Consider the following 24936-nt stretch of genomic DNA (forward strand, 5'->3'; position numbering starts at 1 on the left):
CAGGATTTCCTAACTTCAAGAAAAAGGTTTTCTGATTTCTAAAATTCTAAAACAAACGAGTACTGTTAGTCTCTATGAGATGGCGGCCGAGAGGGCAGCAGTGCACAGTCTCCGGCGGCCGGGACTCCTGGCGGGCCGACGGGAGAGCATGAAGTCCCACTGCCAATGAGCAAGTCTTCCTATACTTACGGTATTTATCATTCAAGCAGCCAGACACAGAAAGAGGAGTGATCAAATAAAGGAGCTCATGGGTTGCAATATAGAAAGAAATCAGTTTTGGGGGCGCCTGGGTGGCTCAGTTGGTCGAGCGTCCGACTCTTGGTTTCAGCTCAGGTCATGATCTCAGGGTCACGGGATCCAGCCCGTGTTGGATTCTGTGCTCAGCAGGGAGTCTACTTGTGATTCTCTCTCTCCCTCTCCCCCTCCTCACCCCTTCCTCTCCCTCTCTTAAAAAGTGAATGACTACATGAAGGAACAACACACTCTCATCTTCAACACGCCTTTTGACAGACGCCACCTCCCGCAGATTCTGAGCCGCACTGAGAGGGAGTATCTGGTGGGCTTCAGTGTCACTTATTTTTACCTTCCTGTGAGTATAATGTACTTCGTGTTCATTCTCCCCCAGAACTCAGGTTAAAGGAGATGAGATGAGTGGTTCTTCACACTGGAAAAATGACCCCTCTGAGAAACCAGGAAAGCTCTGGAGTCCTTCCCAACAGAACGTTGTATAACATTTGAGGAATTCATTGACTCGCTGAAGCCCAAGCACGGGCCTCACTCAGGGTAAGAACTCCCAGCACTCTCTCAGTATCCCCACAGTACCTGGCTCAGAGGAGGCACGTTTGTTGAACGAACAAAACTATTAAGATTAAGATCGTTACACACTTATTATCTCTTTACCCCCAGTTTGCTATTCCGGTTTAGTTTTCCGTATATTTTTACTAAAAGTTACTAGCATATATTGAAAAAGAGGAATACTAGGCAAGGCAAACTATACTTTAATCGAAGGCAAACGTCGGCTCTCAGAGCACCAGCGAGTCACGAGGAGGGTCGATAACGCTCTTAGGAGAGACAGAACCTGGTGAGGTATTTAGAAAGTCAAATAGCGTAGTAACGGGCTCATTATTTCCTGTTTCAAATTTTATGGTGAAGTTCGTACCTGAATAAAATTTGAAGCTATGACTCGGAGGCGAGCAGAAGAGTCTCCAGTCCTGGTGAGCAGAACGGGGATGGTTCTTTCTACACAGTGAGCAGTTTCAAGCTTACTCAGTTTGTGTTTAGGAATATATTGCGTAATTATCATTTTCAACAATTTCAAAGAAGCCTGAAAAACCTAAGAAAAAAGTGGCAGAAATGGTGGAGCTCCCGTAACTGCATTCCAGCGAAGAAAACACATTTACCGCCGGTACGAAGTACGAACGTTAGGTTGGAGATTCTGGCTGCCCGAAGGGCTGGGGAGGCCAACGGAACGCCGCCTTCTAATGCAGCGCCTGGCCTACGGGAGGCGTGTGCTCTCAGTCGGTGTCGGGACGCGCCCTGCGTTGCCCTGGAGGCTGCGCCCCAACGCTCCTGCCAAACTGCAAACGCGCAGGCAGCGTGCATGGAGGACATGCTCACTCTTACGGCCCCTTTCAGAGCCAGGGGAATCCAGGAATAACCCCAAGCTCCTCAGGTCCCCGAGCGTTTTATCGGCCGCGTGGGGAAGCTGCTGCCGTTCGGAGCAGGGCACGCGGCCAGGTGAGGACAGACTCCGCAGGCTAGTGGCTGACATTTCTCACTAGAGAACCTTCATTCCTAGTGACATGCCGCGCTACCCCCAGGCCACCCGACCTCCTGGGGCACCTCACCCGGGGCCACCGGGGGTGGAGGGGACTCACCGGGGTCACTATGTCTCTGATGGCTCTTCTCACGAGGAAGACGGACGCACGCAGCGTGCTCTTCAGCTCTTCCTTCGGGCTCCCAGCAGGCGTCTCCATCAGCTGCTTATGCAGGGCGAGCAGTGCGTCTTCCCGGTACGACCACGTCCTGGAATAGGCCCCTGCGACCTGCCACAGATCGGAGGCCGGCCCAACTCAGAGCAGGCACGTCAGTGACACCGCCGCCACCCCCAGCACTGTGCGGCCTGACACACGGAGAAAAACCTCTCGTAGGAGCAGAGTAAGTATGTGCGTTTGAGGAAGTCATTTTTCTAATATGGAATTCTGAAGACCCTATTAAAATACGGGAAGTAGGAGAAGTTCTGCCAAGAGAAATACTGGGAAGCTGGGAGCTAGGGGAAACCCACTGGGCTCATTTCCATACAGACACACTTCCATCTCCTGTTTCGCTCTGCCATCATTTCCCCTGGGATGGCCAGGTGTTCCAGAAGGGGCAGATTTTCAATTCTAGCTCTGTCAGTACTAGACAGAAACACCCAGTCTTAAATGAACACGCATTCATAAAATCTTAAATTCTAGCTTCTGTTTCTGCTGTTTTATATAATCAATAATTACTGAAAGACTTCAACTGAATACTGAGGCCAAACGGACGCCAACAATATCACAAAGCTGAGGGCGCTCCCCGGCCTGCCTGCTCCCCGTTCCGCGGACCTGCACACGGCACTCCACCTACCAGGCTTTCTCCGAGCACATCCACGGCGGGGCCAGCCTCTCTCAGGGCCTTCTCTGTCAAGGGCTCCGGCTCCCCAGCAGCACCTCCTCTGGGAGCCTCGCTGACATCAGTGTCACTCTTTTCTGGTTCTGGGGCCGCTGCTGCCGGCTGCTTCCGTGAGGCAGGAAGGGGCCGCTCATCGTAGGGCACTGACTGGAGCTACGGGAGAGGAAGGGTGGCTGCAGAGCTCCCCGGGTTTCCCCACCTGCTGACACCACGTCTACACCGCAGGCCAACTGCTCTGCATGATGGTACTTTTATCAGATCGGAATAATTTATATAATAGGATTCAACTCACTAGTAGACCCAACAGAAAAGTGGTATCGATTCGGCCTCAGTTACTACTTAATCCTAGTGATTACAGCTCAGCGGACACGCAGCTTACGATAGCGATTACAGCTCAGCGGACACGTAGCTTACGATAGCGATTACAGCTCAGCGGACACGTAGCTTACGATAGCGATTACAGCTCAGCGGACACGTAGCTTACGATAGCGATTACAGCTCAGCGGACACGTAGCTTACGATAGCGATTACAGCTCAGCGGACACGTAGCTTACGATAGCGATTACAGCTCAGCGGACACGTAGCTTACGATAGCGATTACAGCTCAGCGGACACGTAGCTTACGATAGCGATTACAGCTCAGCGGACGCGTAGCTTACGATAGCGATTACAGCTCAGCGGACACGTAGCTTACGATAGCGATTACAGCTCAGCGGACACGTAGCTTACGATAGCGATTACAGCTCAGCGGACGCGTAGCTTACGATAGCGATTACAGCTCAGCGGACGCGTAGCTTACGATAGCGATTACAGCTCAGCGGACACGTAGCTTACGATAGCGATTACAGCTCAGCGGACGCGTAGCTTACGATAGCGATTACAGCTCAGCGGACACGTAGCTTACGATAGCGATTACAGCTCAGCGGACACGTAGCTTACGATAGCGATTACAGCTCAGCGGACACGCAGCTTACGATAGCGATTACAGCTCAGCGGACACGCAGCTTACGATAGCGATTACAGCTCAGCGGACACGTAGCTTACGATAGCGATTACAGCTCAGCGGACACGCAGCTTACGATAGTGATTACAGCTCAGCGGACACGTAGCTTACGAAGTAAAAGTTATTACATTTTTTCCTGACAAGACTTCTGATTTCTTTCTTAGTTTATGGCTTAGAAATAAGTACCAGGCCTCGTTTTAAATGTGTTCATTATCTGGCGGACGTCTACTAAAACAGGCAGCCAAGCTAACAACCCTTCAACAGCCTTCCTGTGCTCCGGGCGGGCAGCTGTCTGCCACACGCCCCCCGTCAGCTCCGCAGGAGCTTGCTGGGCCCCCCGGCAAGCGGTGGGCGACATGGACGGCCCACCTCCTGGGACTTCCATCCACACGCGAGACAGAGACGCACACCTGGGCACGTACGTATGTGGCAGACTTTCGGGAATTTAAGTGAGAAGAGAGATTCCAGTCATTTTCTGAGGCAGGTGTCACAGAGACACTCACATTTAACCCCCGATGAGATGTTAACTCGGTACATGCCGCGTGTGCAAGTGAGCTTCTCTAGTCTAAACCTACCCTGCTATAGAACAGAACATGGTGACGTGCTGACAACAGAGACATTAGAGTATTTTAAACCCAAGTGTTCAATATGACTTAAAGCAATGACATTACAGACCGGATGCTCCCAGTGGGGATGACCGGGACCCTCAAAGACGTGCACTGGGAAGCCAGCAGACGAGTGCTGTCCTCTCTAGCTTTCCTGGGCCTCTGGCTGCAGCAGACACTTGCCTGTGCCCACCTGACACCCTGCCTTCTTCCCCGGAGTCCGCCAGCCACGCTGCCTTGCGCGCCAGCAGGAGCTCCAGCAAGGCCCTCCTTGGGTCCTCGTCATCACTCAGAGGCTGGCGTGTGGCTGATAAACTCGGAGACTCTAGCTTAGAATGGGACGCGCTCTCCCCTCACAGGGGACCACGTGCAGACATGAAGCTGAGGGCCACGTGACGGCTCCAGCTCTAGGGTGACTTGGAACCACAGGAAACAGAGCGGAAAGATAGGAGGAAAGGAGGCGGTTGAGGACACCGTGAAGCTACTGAACCCTGAAACCTACATGAACTCTTAAGTCCTGAGTGACAAAAGCCAGAAAATCCTCAAAGCACAGTAACCACACATGACTCAGTTCACGTTGGACACTTTACAAACACGGTCTCGTTTATTCCTGGAAACAATCCTTCTAGCAGATGTTCATACACTTTTATAGAGAGAAAAGTAGAGGCTCAGAAGGATGGGGTGTCCCAGACCACCGGCTGGTGGGGGCAGAAGCAGGCAGGAGGCCCGGCACATCTGAGTGTGGACAGGGCCTCCCAGTGAGGTGTGATTACCTGCTGGCTGCGTCGGCACCCCGTTCTGGCTTCAACCTTTGCCCCCCTCTCCTGGAACGTACGGCAGGAAGGGGTTCTGCAATTGTGCACCCTGATTCATCCCCTGCACTGGGAAAACCTTGGCACTGTGCAGGTCCTATGTGTTTGTTGAATAAACTGCACGTGATCTGAAACCCAGTTACCTACATGGGCGTTGAGATGAGGGTCTGTGGCGGGCGGTGACTGGTCCACTGTGGCGCGTTGACAGGGGCCCAGGGGATGCGCTGGAAGGTTTTCCTGAAGGAAATGCTCTGCAAAACGGCTGTCTGGTGCGCTTTCTTCTTGCGGTAGAGACGGCACTGGCTGTTGGTGGCGAGGACTGGCAGAGTGAGCAAGGGGCTGGAGGGGCAGGTCAGAAGGCCTTCGCATCTGGGGAAAAATGGGACACTTCACTCCCAGTACTGTTGCCACACCATTCTGGGGGACACGACCATTTAGGAAGGCAGAGTGACAGTCTGCATCGACGGTGTCCCCCAGTCCTGTCACAGCCTTTCAACCGTCTCTCCATGGTGGCCATGTGGCCTACAGAGCACACCAGAGTGCCGGCGTGACAGCAAGCACAGTGCCTCCGTCACCACAGCGTGGAAGCACGCATGTGGCCCTGCCAGCAAGGACATGGTATGGGGGAGTAGGAAGCACCTGGGCGGGACCCCAACCCTGGCGTGGCCGTGTGCCCTGTGGCTGCAAAAGCAGAGGCTGTTCTGTGTCATCACAACATAGTTACCGTGCACCGGCCATGGCGGTAAGTGTGCCAGACAGAGGCTCTCATTTAATGCACACCACTTTTACCCCATAGATGGGATAAGGAAACTGAGGCAGAGTGGGTAAGGAATGACCCTGAGACCACACCACCAGCGAGGGGCCAGATCAGAGCCCAGGCAGCACGGCTCCAGAGTCCGCACCATCCCGCACGACTCTGCCACGTCGGGGGGTACACCAACTGCCTGGGGGGTTCCGAAGATCAGTGGTGGAAACACGGTCTCGACAAGCCGAGGCTTTTAGGATGATCCACCATGACACTCCCGAGGCCACTCATGGGGCGTACGGGGCAGGGCTGCCCTCAGTTCATTTTACCAACGAGGAAGCGAAGCCGGGGAGGAGCGGTGAGATCCCTGGCTCTGGCTCGTCACCTCCCCCCCTCCCCTGAGTCTTCCTGCCAGCTCGGGTCCAGCAGCGCCCCCACTGCAGGCCCCAGAGCTGGCGCCAGCTGTCCAAACCGTCACCGGCGCACGACGGAGCTGTGCGCACATCACACGCGGGCCCCGTAGGTGCGTCTCCGCGGCCCTCGGGACCGGTGCCCAGGCACCTACCGGCTCGGCGTCCACTGGCTGCGGAACTGCTCCATCTGCTGCTTCTTCTCCTTGGCCAGGTCGTAGTCCTCCTTCTCCACCGCACAGCGCTTCTCCACCTCGTACCGCCCGAGCCGCTCTCCGACCTGAAGCACACAAGGTCGTGCTGCTTCAAATGCGCATCCGCCCCTGGCCAGGGCAAAGCAAGGCCCGGGTCACGCAGGTGCTGCCCGCCCGCGTAGCACGCCAGGAGGAGGGCCCGAGCCCGGGCCACGCGGCAGCAGGCGCACTGAGGGCGTCTGAGAGACGGCGGGAGTCCACAGGGACGTAAGCATCTTATGTCTTCCTACCACTTTAGGACAGCAACGTGGCCTCTGCGGGTGGCGTCTGAAGAGGCTGAGTGTGAGCCCTCACCTACATTTTATTCAGGGCTCATCCATCCGTAACTTTATTTCACTTACCTTCTTGGACCCACACTCGTGGCCATAGCTCATAGAGACCTACGCGTTTGCTGTACTGCGGCTCAGGACCACTGACCGCCGTCTCACACACCCGAGGAAGACTGTTCTCTCCAGAGCAGTACCTTTTGCAAATCAGCAATAGCTTGTTTTAGCTTCTTGGCATAGTCGTAACGTTCCTTTTGGACGGCTTCGCGTTTTCTTTCATCTAATTTGCGTATAATCTGGGCAACTTCTGGATCTTGGTACATATCAAAGGCTAAGTCATCTAGTGGAGAGATATAGTCAGGTTTCCTAAAGGAAAGAAAGAAATACTTTAGCGCTGACTTTGCCACGTGTGACAGGACAGTGGTGGAGGGAGTGCTACAGGCTCGGTGCGGGAGGTATGGTCGCAGCCACGCACCCCACCACATCTGCTCCGGAGCATTCTTGCCACAGAAAGTGGAGGCTCAGAAAAATCAGGAATGGGCTTCCGGTCACCCAGCTCTTACGTGCAGGCAGGTCTCTCCGGCTGCACAGCCTGTGCTCCGGACCGTTAGTTAAACTGCACTGGGGGCACCGTAGCCCTTGCTGCATTGGCTCTTCCACAGATATTCTGAGTGTGGACTCTGTGCCCGGCTCTGCTCTGGGCACCGGGGACATAACAGTGCCGTGAATCATTTGTAGACGAGGGAAAGCCCAAGCCAAAGCAAACGGCCAGGCTCCATCCTTAGAGTCTGCCTTGGTGGGTCCCAGGTGGTCCAGGCATCCACATTCGACACCAGCGCCACAGTGACCATGACGAGACTAAAGACGCAGATGGGCTATGCCGGGGCCTCAGCCAGAGGGTCAGGCTGCACTATATTGCATGTCCTGGACAGATCAGAATAATTCTTCCAGGAATAAAAGATCTGTTCAGTGATCTGAGTAACCCATTCCTGATGAAGTATCACCTCATTCTTTCTTTCAAATTCTACAGCAGGCTGGCAGCTTTCTCCTGGGTCTAACACTGAGAACAATGCCAGTCTAACCACGCAACAAAAGTGCTGACAGAGAACATGTTTCAAAGTCTCTGTCGGCCGTATCAGCTACACAAAATAAGCCGGTTGTTAGCTTTGACTCAGATATCTTTATAAACAGGTAAATTTTAATAAAAACAGTACTTATAAAAAATTTGGTTGTCTAAAAATCAATTGAAACAGGACACAGGACAACATCACTTTTCAGAACGATCAAACATCTCCCCAACACTTCCTGACCCCTGGAAATCAGGCTGTTTGCTTCCAGGCCTGGGGGCAGGCTCAGCCCCGGCAGCTTTGAACAGTATCAATTAATCTCAGCAAGGACCAAACAGCAACACGCTTTGGTATTGGCACAAGATTAATTATTTTTACCTAAATACAGATACTACACTTTTAGGTCAAAGTTACTTTGCCTTGAAGTCCTAGAGATGAAAACAACGACTTCATCATGAAAATGCTACAAAGGAAAACAAGACGCCCTCTGGCATGGGAGTCAGTTCCAGGGCAGTGGGCAGCTTCCCAAGAGCAGGTCTTGCCCGGCCCATGAACGCCCCCTAGTGGTGACCCTGGCTCAGCCCTGCACACGCGCCTTCCACAGAGGGCTCTGCTTTCCCTTTACCTTCAGGAAAGCCCTGCAGAAGAGTCAGGATAGACAAACCGCAGTCTGCCAGCCCAGTGGGCTAACCTGATAAAGAACTGGCGTAAACAGAGTCCAAATTACCCGAAGACCTTCTACGGGAGATGCTAAAACCAACCAGTGGGACTGGCTGTCCATGTCTCACCAGCTGGAGGAGCTTCACGGAGGACAGAGCCAAAGAGCTGTCCCAGGGGTGGTGCTGACGGACAGGGAGGGACAGTGTGGCAGTCCCCACCCGGAAAGGTAGGGCGGGCACTGCTGTTACTCTGTCAGGCACAGGAGAGTCTGCAGGAGACCAAGGGGCTGCCTAGGTGAGAGGTCACTTTCCTCACTACTGTAATCCACATTTAGGGACAGCCTCTACTTTTCAAGCACTCCCTACTGACACCCGCCCTGTGACAGCCAGGCTGGAGGCCCAGGGAGGCGCCACAGGAAGCAAGGCAGTCCAAACCAGTGACGAGGTCGTTCATTCTTAAGCCAGGCTTGCGTAAACTATGGAGAGAATCTCTGCAGTCACTCCGGAGCCACTTGCCGTGCTAAGGGTGTGCACCAGTGGACAGTGAGCCTTGCTGCCAGTGTGGCCTGCCCTGGGCCTGCAGCCTGGGCTTCATGAGGGCCCCTGGCCTGAGGGAGGCGGGAGCCACACCAACATGGGCTGGATGAGACAGGGGAGGGCTTAAAGCAGACATAAGATGAACGCGCTAGAAACTGATAATCTGGGTCAATTAATTCCTTGAATTCTTACCTATGAAGTTGCCTGTGCCAATACAATATCAAAGGACGGCCGACAGATCTTTTACCTGCATGTGGGAACTTTCTAGTAATACCTGAACACACAAGAAATGGAGCGGTCTCCAAAGGGCAATAAACGAAGACGTGTGAAGTACAACAGTGACCTTAATCTTTAAGTGTATTTCAGTCAATCCCATCTGTGGCTTATCTAGCTCGGAACTGAATTTAGAGGCTCTGGAACCACAGTCCTCTGGAGGTGACTCACACCCGGGCAATTCTGCGGAGAGTCCTAGGAGCTGGCGGCCCTGGGGGGAGGACTCTTACCCAGTACAAGTTCCTTCCAGAGCTGGGTCCTCGCCACTGTGCCCCAGATAACGATCAATCAGCTTCTCTCTAGAGGTCTTTGGGAGCAAAAAGTTCTGCTTAGCGTCTCAGAGGAAAACAGGAACAACATGAAACCTTAACTAAGAGGTGGTGTGATATAAAGACGTCAGCCTGCTTCGAGAATCCTAGTCTCTTGGACAGACAGTTAAAATTCTTGAGCGAAAGAAAGTTTAATATGCTACAGCTGCTAGAAATTATCTGCTAGTTATTCAACAATTGTATAAAGATTTTCAAGATGACACTTTTTGTGCCAAAAATAATCAATCCCCTCTTGTTAGAAATACATTTTCTTCAAGAATGAAACTTCCCAAACTTACAATATTGCTTTCATCACCGAAATCTGCAGGGTCTCCAATGATATTTACTGCAACCAGAGCAACCTAAGAGAGAGTTAACCAGTCGAAATTAAGTATAAAATTTGTGATGATTTACCCCCTTTATTATAAACTGCTTGCCCATACTGTCATCAAATGGGATGGCGTACAACAAACCACGTAATTATAAAATGTCAAGCTATAGAATTATTATTAATAGTTATTGTAAATTATGTAAGTTAATATTCTAATGCCTAATCCAATGGTTACTTTAACGTCTAAAGTACGTTAAAACAATAATGGCTAAAAACCGCCACGGTGTTAACACAGCATCACATCGAACCGTCCCCTCATAGTCCAGCACAGGGTCCCATCTGTTTGATCCTGGTAAACTGGACAATGGACCGAAAGCCCGCATTAGCACAGCTCCGTTTGTCTGGGTCCGTGGCTCCCCCTTCAAGGGGAGCCCTTCCCACACCCCCTGTTCCTGGAGCGTCACTGCGGTGGAACTACGTGAGGGGCTATTACTGCTGGGGCCACGTAGAAACAGGTTAGCGGCCACTCTGCTGCGGCGGCCCAACAACAGAACTGCACACCAGAGCTCTCCCCAGTGCGCTGGCTGGGTGTGAAACCCTGACTTGGTGGAATGTTTAGAGGGGCAGGGCCTGATGCCAGTATCCATGCTAACGAAGAGTCTGCTTTGGACACAACTGACCTACTACATGAAGCACGCCAAAAACACAACTAAAGGAAAAGACAAGAAAAAGGGACAGAAAGACGGGATGCAAGGGAGGGAGAGATAAGAATGAGGACTCAGAGCTGGGCTGCCACCACGAAATCACATGCCCAAGTCCTACCAGGGGCGTTATCTTGCAGAAGTTTAGGGGTTTATCTAGAAGAGTGTCACCTGACAGCAACGACACAAGCCACGTGGGTAATTTTACATTTTCTAGTGGACACAGTAAAAAATTGTAAAAAGCAGCAGATGATATTGGTTTTAAACCTAATATCACCACGAAACTATCATTTCACCGCATAACTGATTCTTCTCCTCCCACAAAGCCTCTGAGCTCGAGCGGGCAGCCAGCCTGAGCGGCCCACCGCACTTGGGCCGGCAGGTGCCCCGCGTGCACCTGCTGCGGGGGCAGCAGCTCCTGATCCCACAGCACGGCTCCCGGAGAGCTCACGTTCTCCCGTAAGAGTTACCATCTCAAAGCAAGATTTGAAATGCCTTTGCCAAGGGGCGCGGGGCCCCGTGATGCTGCGAGGAGGTGGGGAGCGCGCATCTCACCTGATTGTATATGTTGTACTTGTTGACGTGGTTCTCGTGGAAAATCAGCTTCAGGAACTGTCCTACTGCATCCACGTAGACGGACTTCAGTTCCCGGGCTTTGCAGCCCGTCTTCTCGTTGTCACAGAGAGAGACGTAGCTGGAAGGGAGAGCACACGCCGGAATCACCTGACAGAAAACGTGTGTGCCACGGAACTGGCCTCTGCTCCTACTGAACTCGTGGGTTTCAGTCAAAGTCAAGTCTACAATGGAAAAACCTCGGGAGAAGCCCAGAAATCGTATTCTAACCAGTTCTCTTAGAGCAAATTCTGTCCCTGGGGAGAAGAGACGAACGCGACCGGCGGTCCTGCTGACACACTGCTGATGGAGCGCGCCTCCAGACCAGGACCGAGAGCTGACACGGGAAAGGCGGGCTGCAGGTCGCCCTCACGAGCCCGCGGGCTCCCGCTTACCCGAGTCTTCGGAACCGCTCGGCCTGGTAGGGCACGAAGTAGCCGGGCAGGCTCTCGCTGACGTAGAACTCCACCTTACTCGGGACCATGTACTGGTGCGCGAGCAGCTGCAGCTTCCGGACGCGGCACCGCTCCACCATCTGGAGAACGATTTCTTGCGGAAACTGGCAAAACCTGAAGCAAACACGTGCGGGTTCCCGGCGGTCCGCAGGGGCTGGCGCCAGCGCCCCGGGCACGCGGACCCCGCTTTTGGCAGCTGGAAAATGGTATGAAATGAAACGGTTTGAAATGAAGCTCAACACGAGATAAACACGTCGGTCTTAAGAGGCTGTACTAGCGGGAAACACGGAGCCCAAGGACTTTGCACAGGAACCCAAACGCTTCGGGAAAGCCACCTGCTCAGAGAACCCTGAACGATGCGTGCCTACCACGCGTGCTCAGTGTCCGCAGGAGAAGTCTACGACGGTCCACGGCGGAGCTTCTAGCTTTGCCTCGTAAGTGAGAGCACATTAACAACCTACATGAGAACAGGCTGGAGAACCAGTGTCGGCTGCGGGACCTGCTCGTGACTGAGCGACAGAGCACCGACAGTGGGCACTCTGCAGGCAGAGCCGGCGAGCGCTGGATTGCTACAACAGTGGGCCGTCGAAAGCCCTGGGGTGGGGGAAGCAGCAAAGGATGGAACAGCTGGAAAGGGCCCGGCGGCCTCTTAGGTGAGGCCCCTCCTGCCCACTGGCCATGCTCCCCCCTTCTCTGCCACCTCTCCCAGCGGCCCCCCACTCCACTGAGAAAATTGGCCTCAAACGGGGCTGCTCCCACTGCTCCCTGAACGGAGCAGCCTCCCTGCTGGTGCCCCACCCCCCACTCACTCCCCTGAACTGCTCCGGAGCCTGCCTGCCCCCACCCAGCCTTTTCTCTTCCTGTCACTCCCATCAACACACAAACACACTCTAGAACCCCCTGTTTTAAGAAACCCTTCCTGTGACCCCACATCCTTCTCAGGTCCCATGCCACCACTTGGCTGCCCTTGGCAAACCAGCACAGCTCTCTCATGCACCCCCTCCCCAGCCCCCTCCAGGGCACTTGGCCCGTGTTTTCACAGCTTACTCTTGCCAAGGTCACCGCTGAGACCCATGACGCTGTGTGCAAGTGTACTTTCCGGTCCTGGCTTCACTCAGCCCATAGGCCTGAGCCCTTATGACCTTAGGGTGTCTTCCCCTCTAACCAGGCCTGCACTGCCCCTGGGCTGGGTTCCAGACTCCTCCCTCTCCCTACATTTACCATTGGGGAGCCTATCAGAACCTGGCTTTAAAAACCTGCTTGTCAAGGAACCCCAAGTAGACATCACCCCAAGTCCAAGCCTATGATCTAGCTGGTGACTTGACATTTCCATGCAGTCACCTGAAAGGCATAGGATATGACAGACAAAACAAACTCCTGACCCAGCCACCCTCCCCCACCCTTTGCAGCCAATCTCCTCGGCCCCCTGCTTTGCCCACCGGGCAGCAGCAGCGCCACCCCCCTGGGACCCTCTTCACCCACTGCTGCGCCACGAGTGCCCGGTCTCACACAGCACAACAGAAACGAGGAGGGAAGAGTGCACAAAGGAACACCAGGCTGAGTGCACGAGAACCTGTGCAGCCTCTGTGTCTAACTCCGAGGGGTGTGCAGGGGTGCTGGGGGAGGGTGTGTGGTGAGGAGGGGGGGTGAGCTCAGATCAGATGGCCTCTCAGCCCAGGGGCACCGTCGCCTGGAGTTTTCAGAAATGAAAAGCTCGTAAGAGAAATGCACTTGGGGCAGGAGGGCAGCTAGGACGGGCTTGTGAGACGAACACTGCTCAGTCTCCCATGGTGGGCAAGCGTGGCTTCAGGCGTGTAAGATATTTACTGCTCTCAAACTGGCCTCATGTTATGAGCACATGTTATGACCCCTGGTGAGGTCATTCCAGGCATAAAGGCACTTAGTGACTGATGATGAAAAAAACCCTCCGAAGCAGTTTAAGGAAAAGACAATGGACAAAATTTGGAAGTTGTATGCTTTTTAAAACCCTTCAAAAGATGGGCCTGGGAGTGTGTAATTCAAACGTAGTTTATCGAGCTCAAGCACGCATCAAAGCCCTTCAGGGACACGAAGAGGTGACAGGGCGGTGGGGAGCGTGAGAGGCAGGGACACTGGGAGGGGGCGGACCGGGATGGGGAGCTGGCCTCACGGGCAGGAAGCCTGATCAGGCGCTTGGGCTCCTGAACACCTATGACTCTACCTTTGGTGAAGACTGAACACCTCTCAGGAAAAGGCTTAGTTTCAGAAAAATACTAACTAGTACTGTTTCTCAAGTAATGGACATTTTTAAAGGTGCACATATATCGTACACAAACATTTGAAAGAGACGTTCCTGGTTAAAGTTTGGGGTTCACAAAATCTCACCCACAGAAGCACAGTTGTGAAACTAAGGAGCTCGGCACAGAACACGGATGGGAATGAGGCTAGGGAAGACGGCTAACAACCTGCGTGGTCCCTTCTCCCTCTCCTCCGTAGCACATTTCTTAAGTGAACATCAGTTAATGTTACCAGGAAATAAGGTCCAACAAATTGTCTTTAAAAACACTAAAAGCAGGAAATAACCCATCCCATCACTGCATACACGGCGTGTGGTTCTGAGGCCTGAGTCGTAATACAAGCAGAAGCACGGAAAGAAGGCAGCCCGCCGCCCCAGCCCACGGCCGCCGCCCGGCCCACCTCGGTGACCTCCACCCGCTGACGGTTGGTGCGTGGATCATTAGTTCCCGGGCGCTGAAGCCATCTTCATGTCCAGAGGAGCTGACGACGACGAAGCCAATCTTGTGGGGCATCCTGGGTGCTGGGCTGTTGATAGGGCAGGAGAGACTTCCTTAAGATAAAGGAACTTGGTGACGCTTTACAGCATTGAACGTGTTAGCTCATGCCCTGCTCATAGACAAAATAATTCACAACATATCAGAATTTTCCCATCACTTTCAACGAATCCAGTTTTTCTGTTAAGTGTTTCTCCTAGGAGCCTCTAACTCTACTTCAGGTACCATTTATCTTGACTTTTTCCAAATACATGTCCTAAAAATTTGACCAGTGTTGTGGGTTGAATGGTGTCCTCCCCAAAAGAGGATGAAGTCCTAACTCCCAGTACCTGTGAATATGAGCTTTATTGGAAATAGGGTCTTTGCAGTGTAATGGGGTGAAGACGAGGTCGTGCTGGAGTAGGTGGGCCCTGATACAAAAGCACTGGTGTCCATCTGAGAGACACAGACATGCACACAGACAAGAAGCCAAGCCCAGGAATGCCAAGCATTTCTGTCAGCACCAGACGGTGGAAGAGCCAGGAAGGACCCTCCCGTGGAGTTTTCACAAAGAGCACAGCCCTGCTGACACCCTGATTGTGGGTTTCTAGCCTCCCGAGTACATTTTTGTTGTTCTAAGTCACCCACTTTGGGCACTTTGATATGGCAAGACCAAAGAGTTTTGTTAAGATACAAACACCAAATTTTTTTATATTACTTAAGAAACTACTACAACAGGTACGCTAAGAAGTTATAAAAAAATAAGGGGGAAAGGGGCAGTTTAATCAACAGCATGGTGACCGCTGAATGCAAAGGCATGGCCCGAGCAGGGAGGGCAAGACTCCAGGGGGATACACGCCAGGGGCAGATGTGCGCCTGGGCCTGTGTCAGATATTTAAATAGTGGTTGGATGAACTTTTTACGTCATTGTTGAGTGAACAGTCCATGGCTGAATATCATCTCGAGGATGGATGTCGTGACGTCTGGTTTTGCTTGCTCAGCACCCATCCTGTCCTGGTTTGAAAACAGCAGCTCAGCGGCAGTTTCTGCCCGCACCGCTCCCGGGCTCAGTCTGTGGGCTCCACGTCCCTCCTCAGCAGCTATTCAGGGGTGGGAGCATGAGAGGGCCCAAATGGGACCAACGTGGCTCTATCCCCGGACTCTGCTGGGGCTACAGGGAAAGAGAAGCCTTCCTCTTGCTGGGGCTGTAGCTGGGGAACATTTCCGGGGGCTACTGGTGGCCACCAGTGGGGAGGTCCTGCCGGAGAGCAGGCTGACACGGGGAAACAGCTGCCTCGGGAACCCAGAGGTTCAGCCACATTTAAGGCCCAAACTACCCATAAACTTCTGGTTATTCTCCAGTTCCTGAGCCAGTCAAATTCCCTTCCAGTAAGCCAATCTGAATTAGCTTTAAGTATCTGCAACAAGAAGAGTCCTCACTAAGATAGAAAATAAAGAATTCTCCAGAAAGTTCTCTGGGGTAGGACATACTGTCAATTGAGATCCTGAGTAGGAGGCAACATATACATATATCCTGCATGATTTTGCTTATTTTAATGTGCTTGACATGATCTAGGTCTTGTACTTTCACTCGAAACCTCAAATGACCCACATCAATAAATTAATCATCGGCTGGTACTCGCCATTCTTCTTCGAATATATGAACAAAAGCATTACTAACAGAATAATAAACCATTATTAAAGATCATAATTTTTGACACAAGCTTGCTGAAGGACGTCACAGTATAGCAGAGGAACACTGAAGGAAACTCACTCAGAAAATAAAGGAAAGCAAGCGCCAACACTGAATGAGCGTGACTGTATGCAGGCGTGCTGCAGAGCCCCACCTGCGCTCCCACCAGGAACGGGCTTTGTCGTCCACACTGCAGCTCCTTCCACGAGCTGGGGCTTTCAGCCTCCACTTACCCCGCACTTTCTCCTCCCCACTTCCATCCATCACGTGCCAAGTCTTGTTGGTCCTGCCTTTCAGATGACTGACTACGATTGAATGCACTCTTCTCCATCCCACTGTCTTTTCTAGTGGGTGACCACAGACTCCCCACTTGGAACACTGCCCCCAATTGTCCTGTGTTCCTCCTCAAGCACAACTGGGGTCATCAGTACCTGTATCCTAACTCAGAGCTCTTGATGTGCTCCCTGTCCAGGGCTGAAGGGTCAACTGTGTCCTGATCGACCTGCTGTTCGAATTCTGAAGTCCAGCCAAACTTAACTAAAGCTCAGTTCTATCTCTCTGTTCTGAATTTCTCAAAACCTTCCATCATCCTTAAGAGCAGGGCCCGTTACTTTCTATTCCACCTTGAAATTAGTAGGCATCTACTAAGTATTTTCAACGAAATGTGATTATGTACCTTGAAATTCTAAAATCCGAAATACCATTCACATTGCCCCACTTGTAGAAGACGTATATTCCTTTACATAGCACTCTTGCTTGCAGATGGACGCTACCTTTAAAGCACTTACTGTGTGCCAAGGACTGTCCTCAGCCCTAGACACATACCTTCATAACAACCCTGACATAGGTTTGTTGTCACACAACTTTAGAGATATGGAAACTGAGGTACAGAGAGGCCCATGATCAAGTTTACACAGCTAGTAAGCCACGTAGGCAGAGTATTTTTAGCTGGTTGGGTTCCAGAGTCTCTGATCTTGACCAAAACCCTCTGCTAAGGTTCTAAGACTTAAAATAGGACCTTTGAAGTCCAAATAGAGGTTGTGTCCACTATACGATATTGCCTCAAAAATTCAAAACAAAGTACTGGCATTTAGTAACCAGGTAGGAGACATGCCTGGGCACTGTAAAGACAACATTATTAACTCACTTTAAGTAATTGAAAAGGATTCCTTTTTGGCCACCCTCTTCCAAAGCCCTTCCACCTTGTACCCTTGGGTCCCCTTTGTGGAAACCTTCAGGAGTGTTACATGATACTTGAGATGTCACTAAAGGACACTGCCATTAGACTATAAAAATCACCACTAACGTTTTGGGAAAAATCAAAGCTCTGTTGAATACTCAGCTATTAGCATGCAGGACCCCAAGCAGCAACTGCTGTCCACGGCTTCCTTGCTACGCCTGATAGTACCTGCATGGACCAAGGTAGCTCGGGGTTCCTTCACCAAGTCTATCAACATGTACCTTTCCAGTTATGTGTCAGGATTGCTGACATCTATGAATTAAACAGAAACAATCCAGCAACTTCCCAACATTTTGCTACAAGACTAAGAAACAAACCTTGTTTCCATTTTTCTTTTTATTGACACCTAAATGTTACACGAGTAAATAATTTTTGGTCAAGTAATCTTAAAGACTGAAAGTGCCGCAGAGCCTATCTGAAATTGAATAGGAACCAAAGAAAGATGGGGGAGAGTGGGGGTGAAGAGAGGCACTGAACCTGCACAGGGGCGTAACCACATTCTTCACTCGGGTCAGGCAGGGTTCTGGGTCATCTGTGCGCCCAGAACAGGGAGGTCCGGACGTGCGGACAGTACCTGACGGTAAATCCGGCGCCGGCTGGAGGCCACCGCAGACCGGACCTTGGGCAGTGGCGGGCGGCGCCCAACGCGGCAGGGGCACCCTTCGTACTAGCTCCCCGCCCCCGGCCGGGTCCGCGGCCCCCCGACCGCGCCCACCCCAGTAGGCCCCGCACCCTGGGCCCAGCCCCCGGCCCCCGATTGCCCCGGCCGCGCCCACACCCGCCAGGCCCCGCACCCCGACCTCCCGGCCCTCCGACTCCCCGGGCCGCACCCACAGCCGCCAGGCCCCGCATCCCGGGTCCGCGCGTTGTCGGGGCTCGGGGTACCTGTAAGGACCGAAGGCCCGTCCGGACCTCGGCGCCTGCACGGTCCTCAGGGCTCTCCGCCGCCCCTCGGCAGCGCCTTCCGGAGCTCAGGCGGCGCCTCCTCCGCCGCCCACCGCCCGTCCGCACCCCAGAGCCAAAGCGGCGGCGGCCGCCAAGGAGCAGCCCCGGCCTCCTGCGCCCAGCGCCAGGGCCGCGGCCGTCGCTCTCATGACAACCAGGCCGGCCGGACCGGGCCGCGCCTGCGTACAAGGCGGGGCCGCGCCTCCTCTTCCCCGGGCCTTCTGGGTAATGGAGTCTCTGGGGGGCGGCGCCTGCGCAGAAGACGGAACCGCGCCTCCTCTTCCCCGGGCCTTCTGGGTAATGGAGTTTCCGGGGCACTCCGTGCGACCTTCGTCCCCGCAGCAGAGCCCACAGGGCGGAGGACCCCCGCCGCTCAGCTGATATCTGCGGCCTGGGCGACCACGCGCCTGAGCGGCCCGCCAAGCAGGTACCGCCTGCGGGCTCGGAGGCCCTGAGGATGTTGGCGGTGTTCCGGAAGCCCAAGACGTTCAAGCTGCGGGCTCTGCACAGCCAGGAGAAGTTCGGGGTGGCGGGGAGGAGCTGCCAGGAGGTGCTGCAGAAGGGGTGCCTCCACTTGCAGGTGCCTGTGGCCAGGGTCCGGGGACCGGGCGCGTCCTCTCACTTCTTCCTCTGGTTCCCGAGCCCCATTCGGCGGGAGTTTGCGGAGGGCTTCTGGGGCAACACCTCCCCCTTCTGACCGTGAGGATCACGGCAGCCCTGGCCTGAGATTCTGGGACTCCGGTTCGAGTGCACGTTTGCTAATTCGCTGTGCGCTCCAGAGCACAGCCCCTCGGCCTCTCTGGGACTCAGTTTGCCCTTCTGTAAAATGAAGGGCTGTGCTCAGAGGCCCACGAAAGGCCCTTCTAGCACTATTGTTCCAGCGATTTCAGTCATTGTTCTTACTGGATTCTTACTGCATTCGTTTTCTTGGCTGGACTTGGACTTGGAGCAGGGCGGGTTGTGGGTGTGTGTATAAGTGGGGCGCAGGTGCGGGAGGAGTTGCCATCCACGTTCATAAAACGCCTCAGTGTCCAGCAGGTGTTAGCCAACTGGTGGTACCTCGAGCTGGTTATGCCTTGTCAGCCCGAGGCCATGAGTCCTTTCCAGTAAGATGTTCTCCTTCATGAATCATCGCCCAAGGAAGCTGAGTGCGCTGAGTGGGGGAGTCCTGACACCAGTCAGGTGATGTGCCCTCTTGATGGGGGTGTGTTTATGGGCTTAGTGGAAGCAGTCAGGTGTCATTTTCTGAAACAGGCTGGGATTTTCAGTGCCCTTCAGGAGCTAACGTCGAAAGTGTCTGCGTGGTGCATCCTGCAAAGTCGTCCCCACGGTGTATACATTTTTACACGACTTGTCGTATTTTAGAATGACCTGCAGGAGGTGTCTGTTTCAACACGTGGGTCCTTGAGACCTCAGCACTGTCTCAGGTGCTTGTCCACCTGTAGAATGCAGACGGCATCGGGTCGTGATTCTTTAAAACGCTTGTGAGGACCGCGGTGGAAAGGCTCAGGTTCCTGCTGTCAGGGTGGGCCTGCCTGAGACCCAACACAGACGCATCCTGCCCTGCCCTCCCTCTCTGCAGCTCCCGGTCGCCGGCTCCCGCCTGTGCCTCTACGAAGATGGCACGGAGCTGACTGGAGATTACTTTTGGAGCGTCCCTGACAACTCGGAGCTGGTGGTTCTCACCTCGGGCCAGACCTGGCAAGGCTGTAAGTGGTGGGGACGTGGGAGCGTGGCTGGGAAGCTGGATTGGCTTTGGAGGTGCTGGGGGCCTGCCATGGATACCAGCCTGGGAAAGGGAGGGTCTTCCCGCCCCGAACTCCCAAGGGGGCAGCCCTCGGCATCAGGAGAGCTGTCCCTTCTCTTGCCCAGGAGCCCAGTTTTCCAGTTGGGTGTTTCAGGTGTCTTTTCTTCTTTTCTGAGTTCTTTAAATTTTATGTTCATTTGCAGTGTCCTCGTAACTCCCGAGGGCAGGAGGGAGGGATTGGGGGGTTGGTATCTGAACAGGTTTGTGGGTGAGGCAGAGCCAGAGGGAGGGACGCCATTCCATGCAGGTGGGCCATGCGGCTCCGAGGGCAGGGGCAGTGGCTGGAGCCGTGCTCAGTGTCTGTTCTGCGTTGGTGTTCGCTGGCTGGTGTGCTATCACATTGGGGGCCTTGTCAGAGCAATTGCTTTCAGGAGTGGTTCTTCAGGGGTGTCTGTGTTTAAGCACCAGCTAGATGACAAGTTCCACGCTGCAGCCGTAGGCCAGTGGCAAAGCGAGTGTGCTCTCCTCCTCGGAGGGTTGTCTGGCTCTTATGCAAAGTGCCTGACATTTCAGGAGATGTTTCTGGTGCCCCAGGAAGGAAGTGGCAGCCTGGAGGATGGAGATAACTGCCTCTTCGGCCCGAGGGCCAGAAGGACGCCCCACAGTAGTGTGCCTGTGGCTTTGTCGTGGGGTTGGGACTCTGCTGTCAGTAGTGAGGGGTGACCCATCTAGTGTGTGCTCTGAGGTCGTGAGTGCTTTTTCTCTGTGGGGCCTTTTCCTTCTGGAAGAGGCAGCCAGAAAGCAGAGTCACTGTGATGCCACCTGGGATGGCCCCTCGCAGGAGGCGGGGACTGGGCAGGTCAGGGTTGTGGTCCTGAGAATCTTTGGCTGTTCCTTCTCTTTCCCATGTCATGGTGTAGTTGAGAGCAGACCAGGCTGGGTTGCTCTCCTCCCTGCTCCCACCTACCCCTCCTTGTCTCCCTCCATCCCACCCTCTGTCTCTCTCTTCTTCCCTCTCTCTTTCTCTCTCCCTGTCTCCCCCTCCCTCTCCGCTGAGACCACTAGTCATTTTACTTGGTGAACTTCTTTAAAGAAAAAGTTTAAATTGTCTATTTTGAAATCGTGATAGATTCACAGGAAGTTGCAAAGACAGTGTCCCCTAAAGGGTGCACCTGGTATAGTCCTAGCACAGCATCCGAGCCTGGAGGCTGACCTTGGTCCAGGGCGTGTGTTCTGTGTCGTCTTATCACTGTGCAGGCTCGTGTGTTTGCGGTCAAGGTACAGAAGCACCCCCCCTCCAAAGTTCTCCCGCACGCTGCCCCTTTATAACCATGCCTGCCTCTCCCATCCCCGCCATCCCTCATCCTTGGCAACCACTGATGTGTTCTCCATCTCTGTAACGTTGTCATCTCGAGAACATGACGGAAATGGAATCACACAGCGTATGATCTTCTGAGATGGGCTTTCTCACTCAGGAGCAAGCCCCCGAGATCCACGTATGTGGTGTGTGTATCCGTAGTCTGTTCCTTTTTCTCACTGAGTGGCATTCCGTGACGCGGCCGTGTTCACCTCCTGAGAGATGTTTTGGTTTCTGGTTTTGGGCTATTACGTATAAAGCCCACATGGCCAGTCATGTACAGGTTTTTGTGTGGACATAAGTTTGCATTTCTTTGGAATAAACGTCCGGAGTGCAGTTGCTGGGTCATATCGTGTGTGTTTAATTTTAAAAGACGAGGCTGTCCACGCTTGTCACGTCTGTTTAACGCTGTTCTGGAGGTTTTGCACAGGGCAGTTAGTCCAGAAGAATAAAGGCATGCAGATTGGAAAGGAAGAAGTAAAACTATCACTAGTCACAGATGCTGTGGTCTCGTGTATAGAACATTCTAAGGAATCCACTAAAAAACTATTAGGACCGATCAGTGAGTTCAGCAGCACCGTGGGATACAGGATCGATACATGAAACCCAGCTTGTTTCTGTACACTTGCAGTGAATACCCTAAAAATGAAATTAAGGGAACAATTATGTTTATAACAGAATGAAAAAGAATAAAATACTTAGGAATAAATGTAATAAAAGAAGTGCCAAACTTATATTCTGAAAAGTATAAAACATTGTTCCAAGAAAATAAGGATTTAAATACCTGGGAAAATACACTGTGTTTATGGGCCGGAAGGTTTAACACTGTTAAGATGTCAGCAGTCCTCAGGCTGACCTGCAGAGCATCCCAGTCCCTCTTGGAATTCCAGGTGGTTCCTTTGCAGAAATCGACAAGCTGATGCTAATTCCGATTCCTACGTAATTTCAAAGGACCTGGAGTAGCCAAAACAACCTTGAAGAAGAACACAGGAGGAGCGCTCGCTCTTCCTCATATGAAAACTTACTACAAAGCAACGGTAGTCAAGACACCGGACTAGAAGATACTCCAGAAAGGAACCGATGGGTCTGCGATCAGCAGATGGTGCCAAGGGTGCCAAGACCTTCCAGTGGGGGAAAGAATAATCTCTAATAAGTGGTCCTGGGACAGCGGGACATCCAGGTGCTGAAGAGTGGGCCCGGCCCTCACCTGGCACCGTATACGAAAATCAGCTCAAAATGGTTTAGTGACCTAAATGCAAGAGCTAAACGTGTAGAACCCTCAGAAGAAAACCCAGCAGTCCGTCTTCATGACCTTGAGTTTGTCTAAGGGTTCTTATATGTGACGCCAGAAACATGAACTAGAGAAAAAATAGATACATTTGACTTCAGAGTGTAAGACTTTTGTGACACCATCAAGAAGGTGAAAAGACAACCCACAGGATGGGAGAAAGTCGCCAATCGTGTATCAGGTCAGGGACTTGTATCCGGAATAAATTAAGAACTCTCACAACCCGGTCGTCGTCATCGGGGAAATGCGAATCGCACCCACAGTGAGGCACCGCCTTGCACCCACCGCTCACAAGCTGGTGAGCACGGGAGGAACCGGAGCGCTCGCCGTTGCCGGAGGGTGGGAAGTGGTGCCGCCGCTGTGGGGGACAGGCTGGTGGCTCCCCCGATGATCCAACAGAGTCAGCTGTGACCCCGCAGTCCACCCCAGCACACACCCCAGAGAAACAAAAGCACACGTCCACACGAAGACTTGCACATCATTATTTCTAGAAGCATTGTTCATATGGTCAAAAGGTGGAACCCCAGTAGCGTCCCGAGAGACAAAGGGGTAAACAAAGTGTGGTGTGTCCGCACACTGGAATATATACTGACCGCTCGGAAGGGGATGGACAGCCTCGCGCGAGGGAAAGGAGGCGAGGATAGAAGACCACGTATCCCGTGATCTCGTTCGTATTGAAATGTGCAGAGCGGAGACATCTACAGAGACAGAGACTGGTGGTTGTTTCGGGCTGGGGGCGGGGGTGCAGGGAGGGGATCCCAGCTGACCGGTGCAGACTCCGTTTTTGAGGCGATGCGGGTGCTCTGATCTGCGGATGGTCGTACAGCTCGGTGAACAAACTAGGGAACACGGGGTTGTACCTTTCGAGCGGGTGAATTGTGAGGGGTGGGGATCCCATCTCGATAAAGTGGTCTTTTGTAGAACAGAGCAGTGGACTGTGTTCCAGAGTCGCGGCACCTGTCCCGTGTCCAGCTTCGGGCAGTGTGGCTGTCTGCTGCCCCAGCAGCCCGGCTGGGTGTGCAGGGCGGTCTTGGTGTGGGTGGTGTGGTCGGCCGTCCATGTGTCCTCTCTGGGGAAGTGTCTCTTTGTCCATATGTCTTTTGTCCGTCTTCTCACGGAGTTTTTAACTGTTGAGTTTTGAGTTTTTCGCATGATGAGTTCTGGATACGAGTCTTTTGTGAGGTGTGGCCTGTGGGCATTCCTTCCTGCTCTGTTGCTTGGCTGTGCGTCCCCGGAACAGACTTTCACCGAGCGACAGTTTTCCATTTTGATGAAGCGCATATTGTCTGTGCTTTCCTTTTGTGCTTGTGCTCTCCACGTTAAGTCCAGAAACTTCTCACCAAGCCCTTGGCCTGGAAGAGTTTCTTGCAGTCTTTCTGCAGCAGTGGATGTGGTCGTGGGATTTTTGTCTTTAGCCCATCAAGGGCGGATGATTCTGGTTGATTCTTGAGCATTGAACAGCCTCTCGTCCCTGGAACCACCCCGCTGGGCCTGGGGCATCGTTCTTCCTGCACATGCTGGCCGAGGTGTCACGGAGGGTCTTGGTGGACTCTGGTTCTGCTGGTGCTCCGTGCTTGCTCGGCCATGAGCAGGTGTGGGGGGGGGCTCTTGGGGGGACAGCACTGTGGTGGGGAGATCCAGAGGGGGGTCTAGAAGGAGGCCCATGGATGTGGGAGGTTTCATTTGGAGAAGAGAAAGGCAGCCACTCGCTTGGGTGCTGTCCCCTCCACACCCGACCCTGCATCGCCTGTGGGGCGGGTCCCCAGGCCCAGGCGCAGGGGAACGGCTCGCTGGTGTCTGGGCAAGGACTGGGGCCCAGGACATCCCTGAGGTTGGGCAGTTCCAGAAGCGAGGAGATGCTGGATGTGCGGAGAGCCCGTTCTCACGGCCGGCAGCTCCGTGTCTCCCGCGGCAGCACTCAAGGACTGCTGGCTCTTCTGTCGGTTCCCCTTCTGGTGGCAGATGTGAGTGACCTCAGTCGCTTCCTCAGCGCGTTCCACAAGCCGCACGCGGGGCTCATCCAGGCCGCCCGGCAGCTGCTTTCCGACGAGCAGGCCCCGCTGCGGCAGAAGCTGCTGGCCGACCTCCTGCACACAGTCAGTGAGAACATCGCGGCCGAGACCAGGGACGAGGACCCGCCGTGGTTTGAAGGTAGCTGGGGGGTTGGGAGCGGGAGGGCTTGCTCAGAGCTGGCCGTGCGGGGGGGGGGGGGGGGGGGGGGGG

The 24936-nt window shown here is 53.6% G+C and overlaps 2 protein-coding genes across 7 annotated transcripts in view; one reads left to right on the forward strand and one right to left on the reverse strand.

The window, feature by feature from the left end:
- CEP104 (centrosomal protein 104) overlaps positions 1 to 18512 on the reverse strand; it is a 34379-nt gene extending 15867 nt beyond the window's left edge. The window contains 13 exon segments of the mRNA XM_040645676.1: positions 1160 to 1333; positions 1878 to 2045; positions 2611 to 2808; positions 5223 to 5444; positions 6386 to 6402; positions 6405 to 6510; positions 6948 to 7116; positions 9517 to 9593; positions 9894 to 9956; positions 11182 to 11320; positions 11634 to 11807; positions 14370 to 14495; positions 18262 to 18512. Coding sequence (XP_040501610.1) covers positions 1160 to 1333; positions 1878 to 2045; positions 2611 to 2808; positions 5223 to 5444; positions 6386 to 6402; positions 6405 to 6510; positions 6948 to 7116; positions 9517 to 9593; positions 9894 to 9956; positions 11182 to 11320; positions 11634 to 11807; positions 14370 to 14482 — 1620 coding nt within the window. The 5' untranslated portion in view covers positions 14483 to 14495; positions 18262 to 18512.
- A 90-nt stretch (positions 18513 to 18602) lies between these two features.
- DFFB (DNA fragmentation factor subunit beta) overlaps positions 18603 to 24936 on the forward strand; it is an 18612-nt gene continuing 12278 nt past the window's right edge. For all 6 annotated transcript variants that reach the window (XR_005839008.1, XM_040645678.1, XM_040645679.1 and 3 more), the window contains exons 1-3: positions 18603 to 18901; positions 19904 to 20030; positions 24676 to 24864. Coding sequence is in view for 5 of the 6 variants with exons in the window: in XM_040645678.1 (XP_040501612.1) it covers positions 18779 to 18901; positions 19904 to 20030; positions 24676 to 24864 (439 nt within the window). In the remaining variant the exon portion in view is untranslated. The remainder of the gene's footprint in view (positions 18902 to 19903; positions 20031 to 24675; positions 24865 to 24936) is intronic.

Source organism: Ursus maritimus, unplaced genomic scaffold (assembly GCF_017311325.1).
Source record: "Ursus maritimus isolate PB19 unplaced genomic scaffold, ASM1731132v1 scaffold_32, whole genome shotgun sequence".
NCBI lineage: Eukaryota > Metazoa > Chordata > Mammalia > Carnivora > Ursidae > Ursus > Ursus maritimus.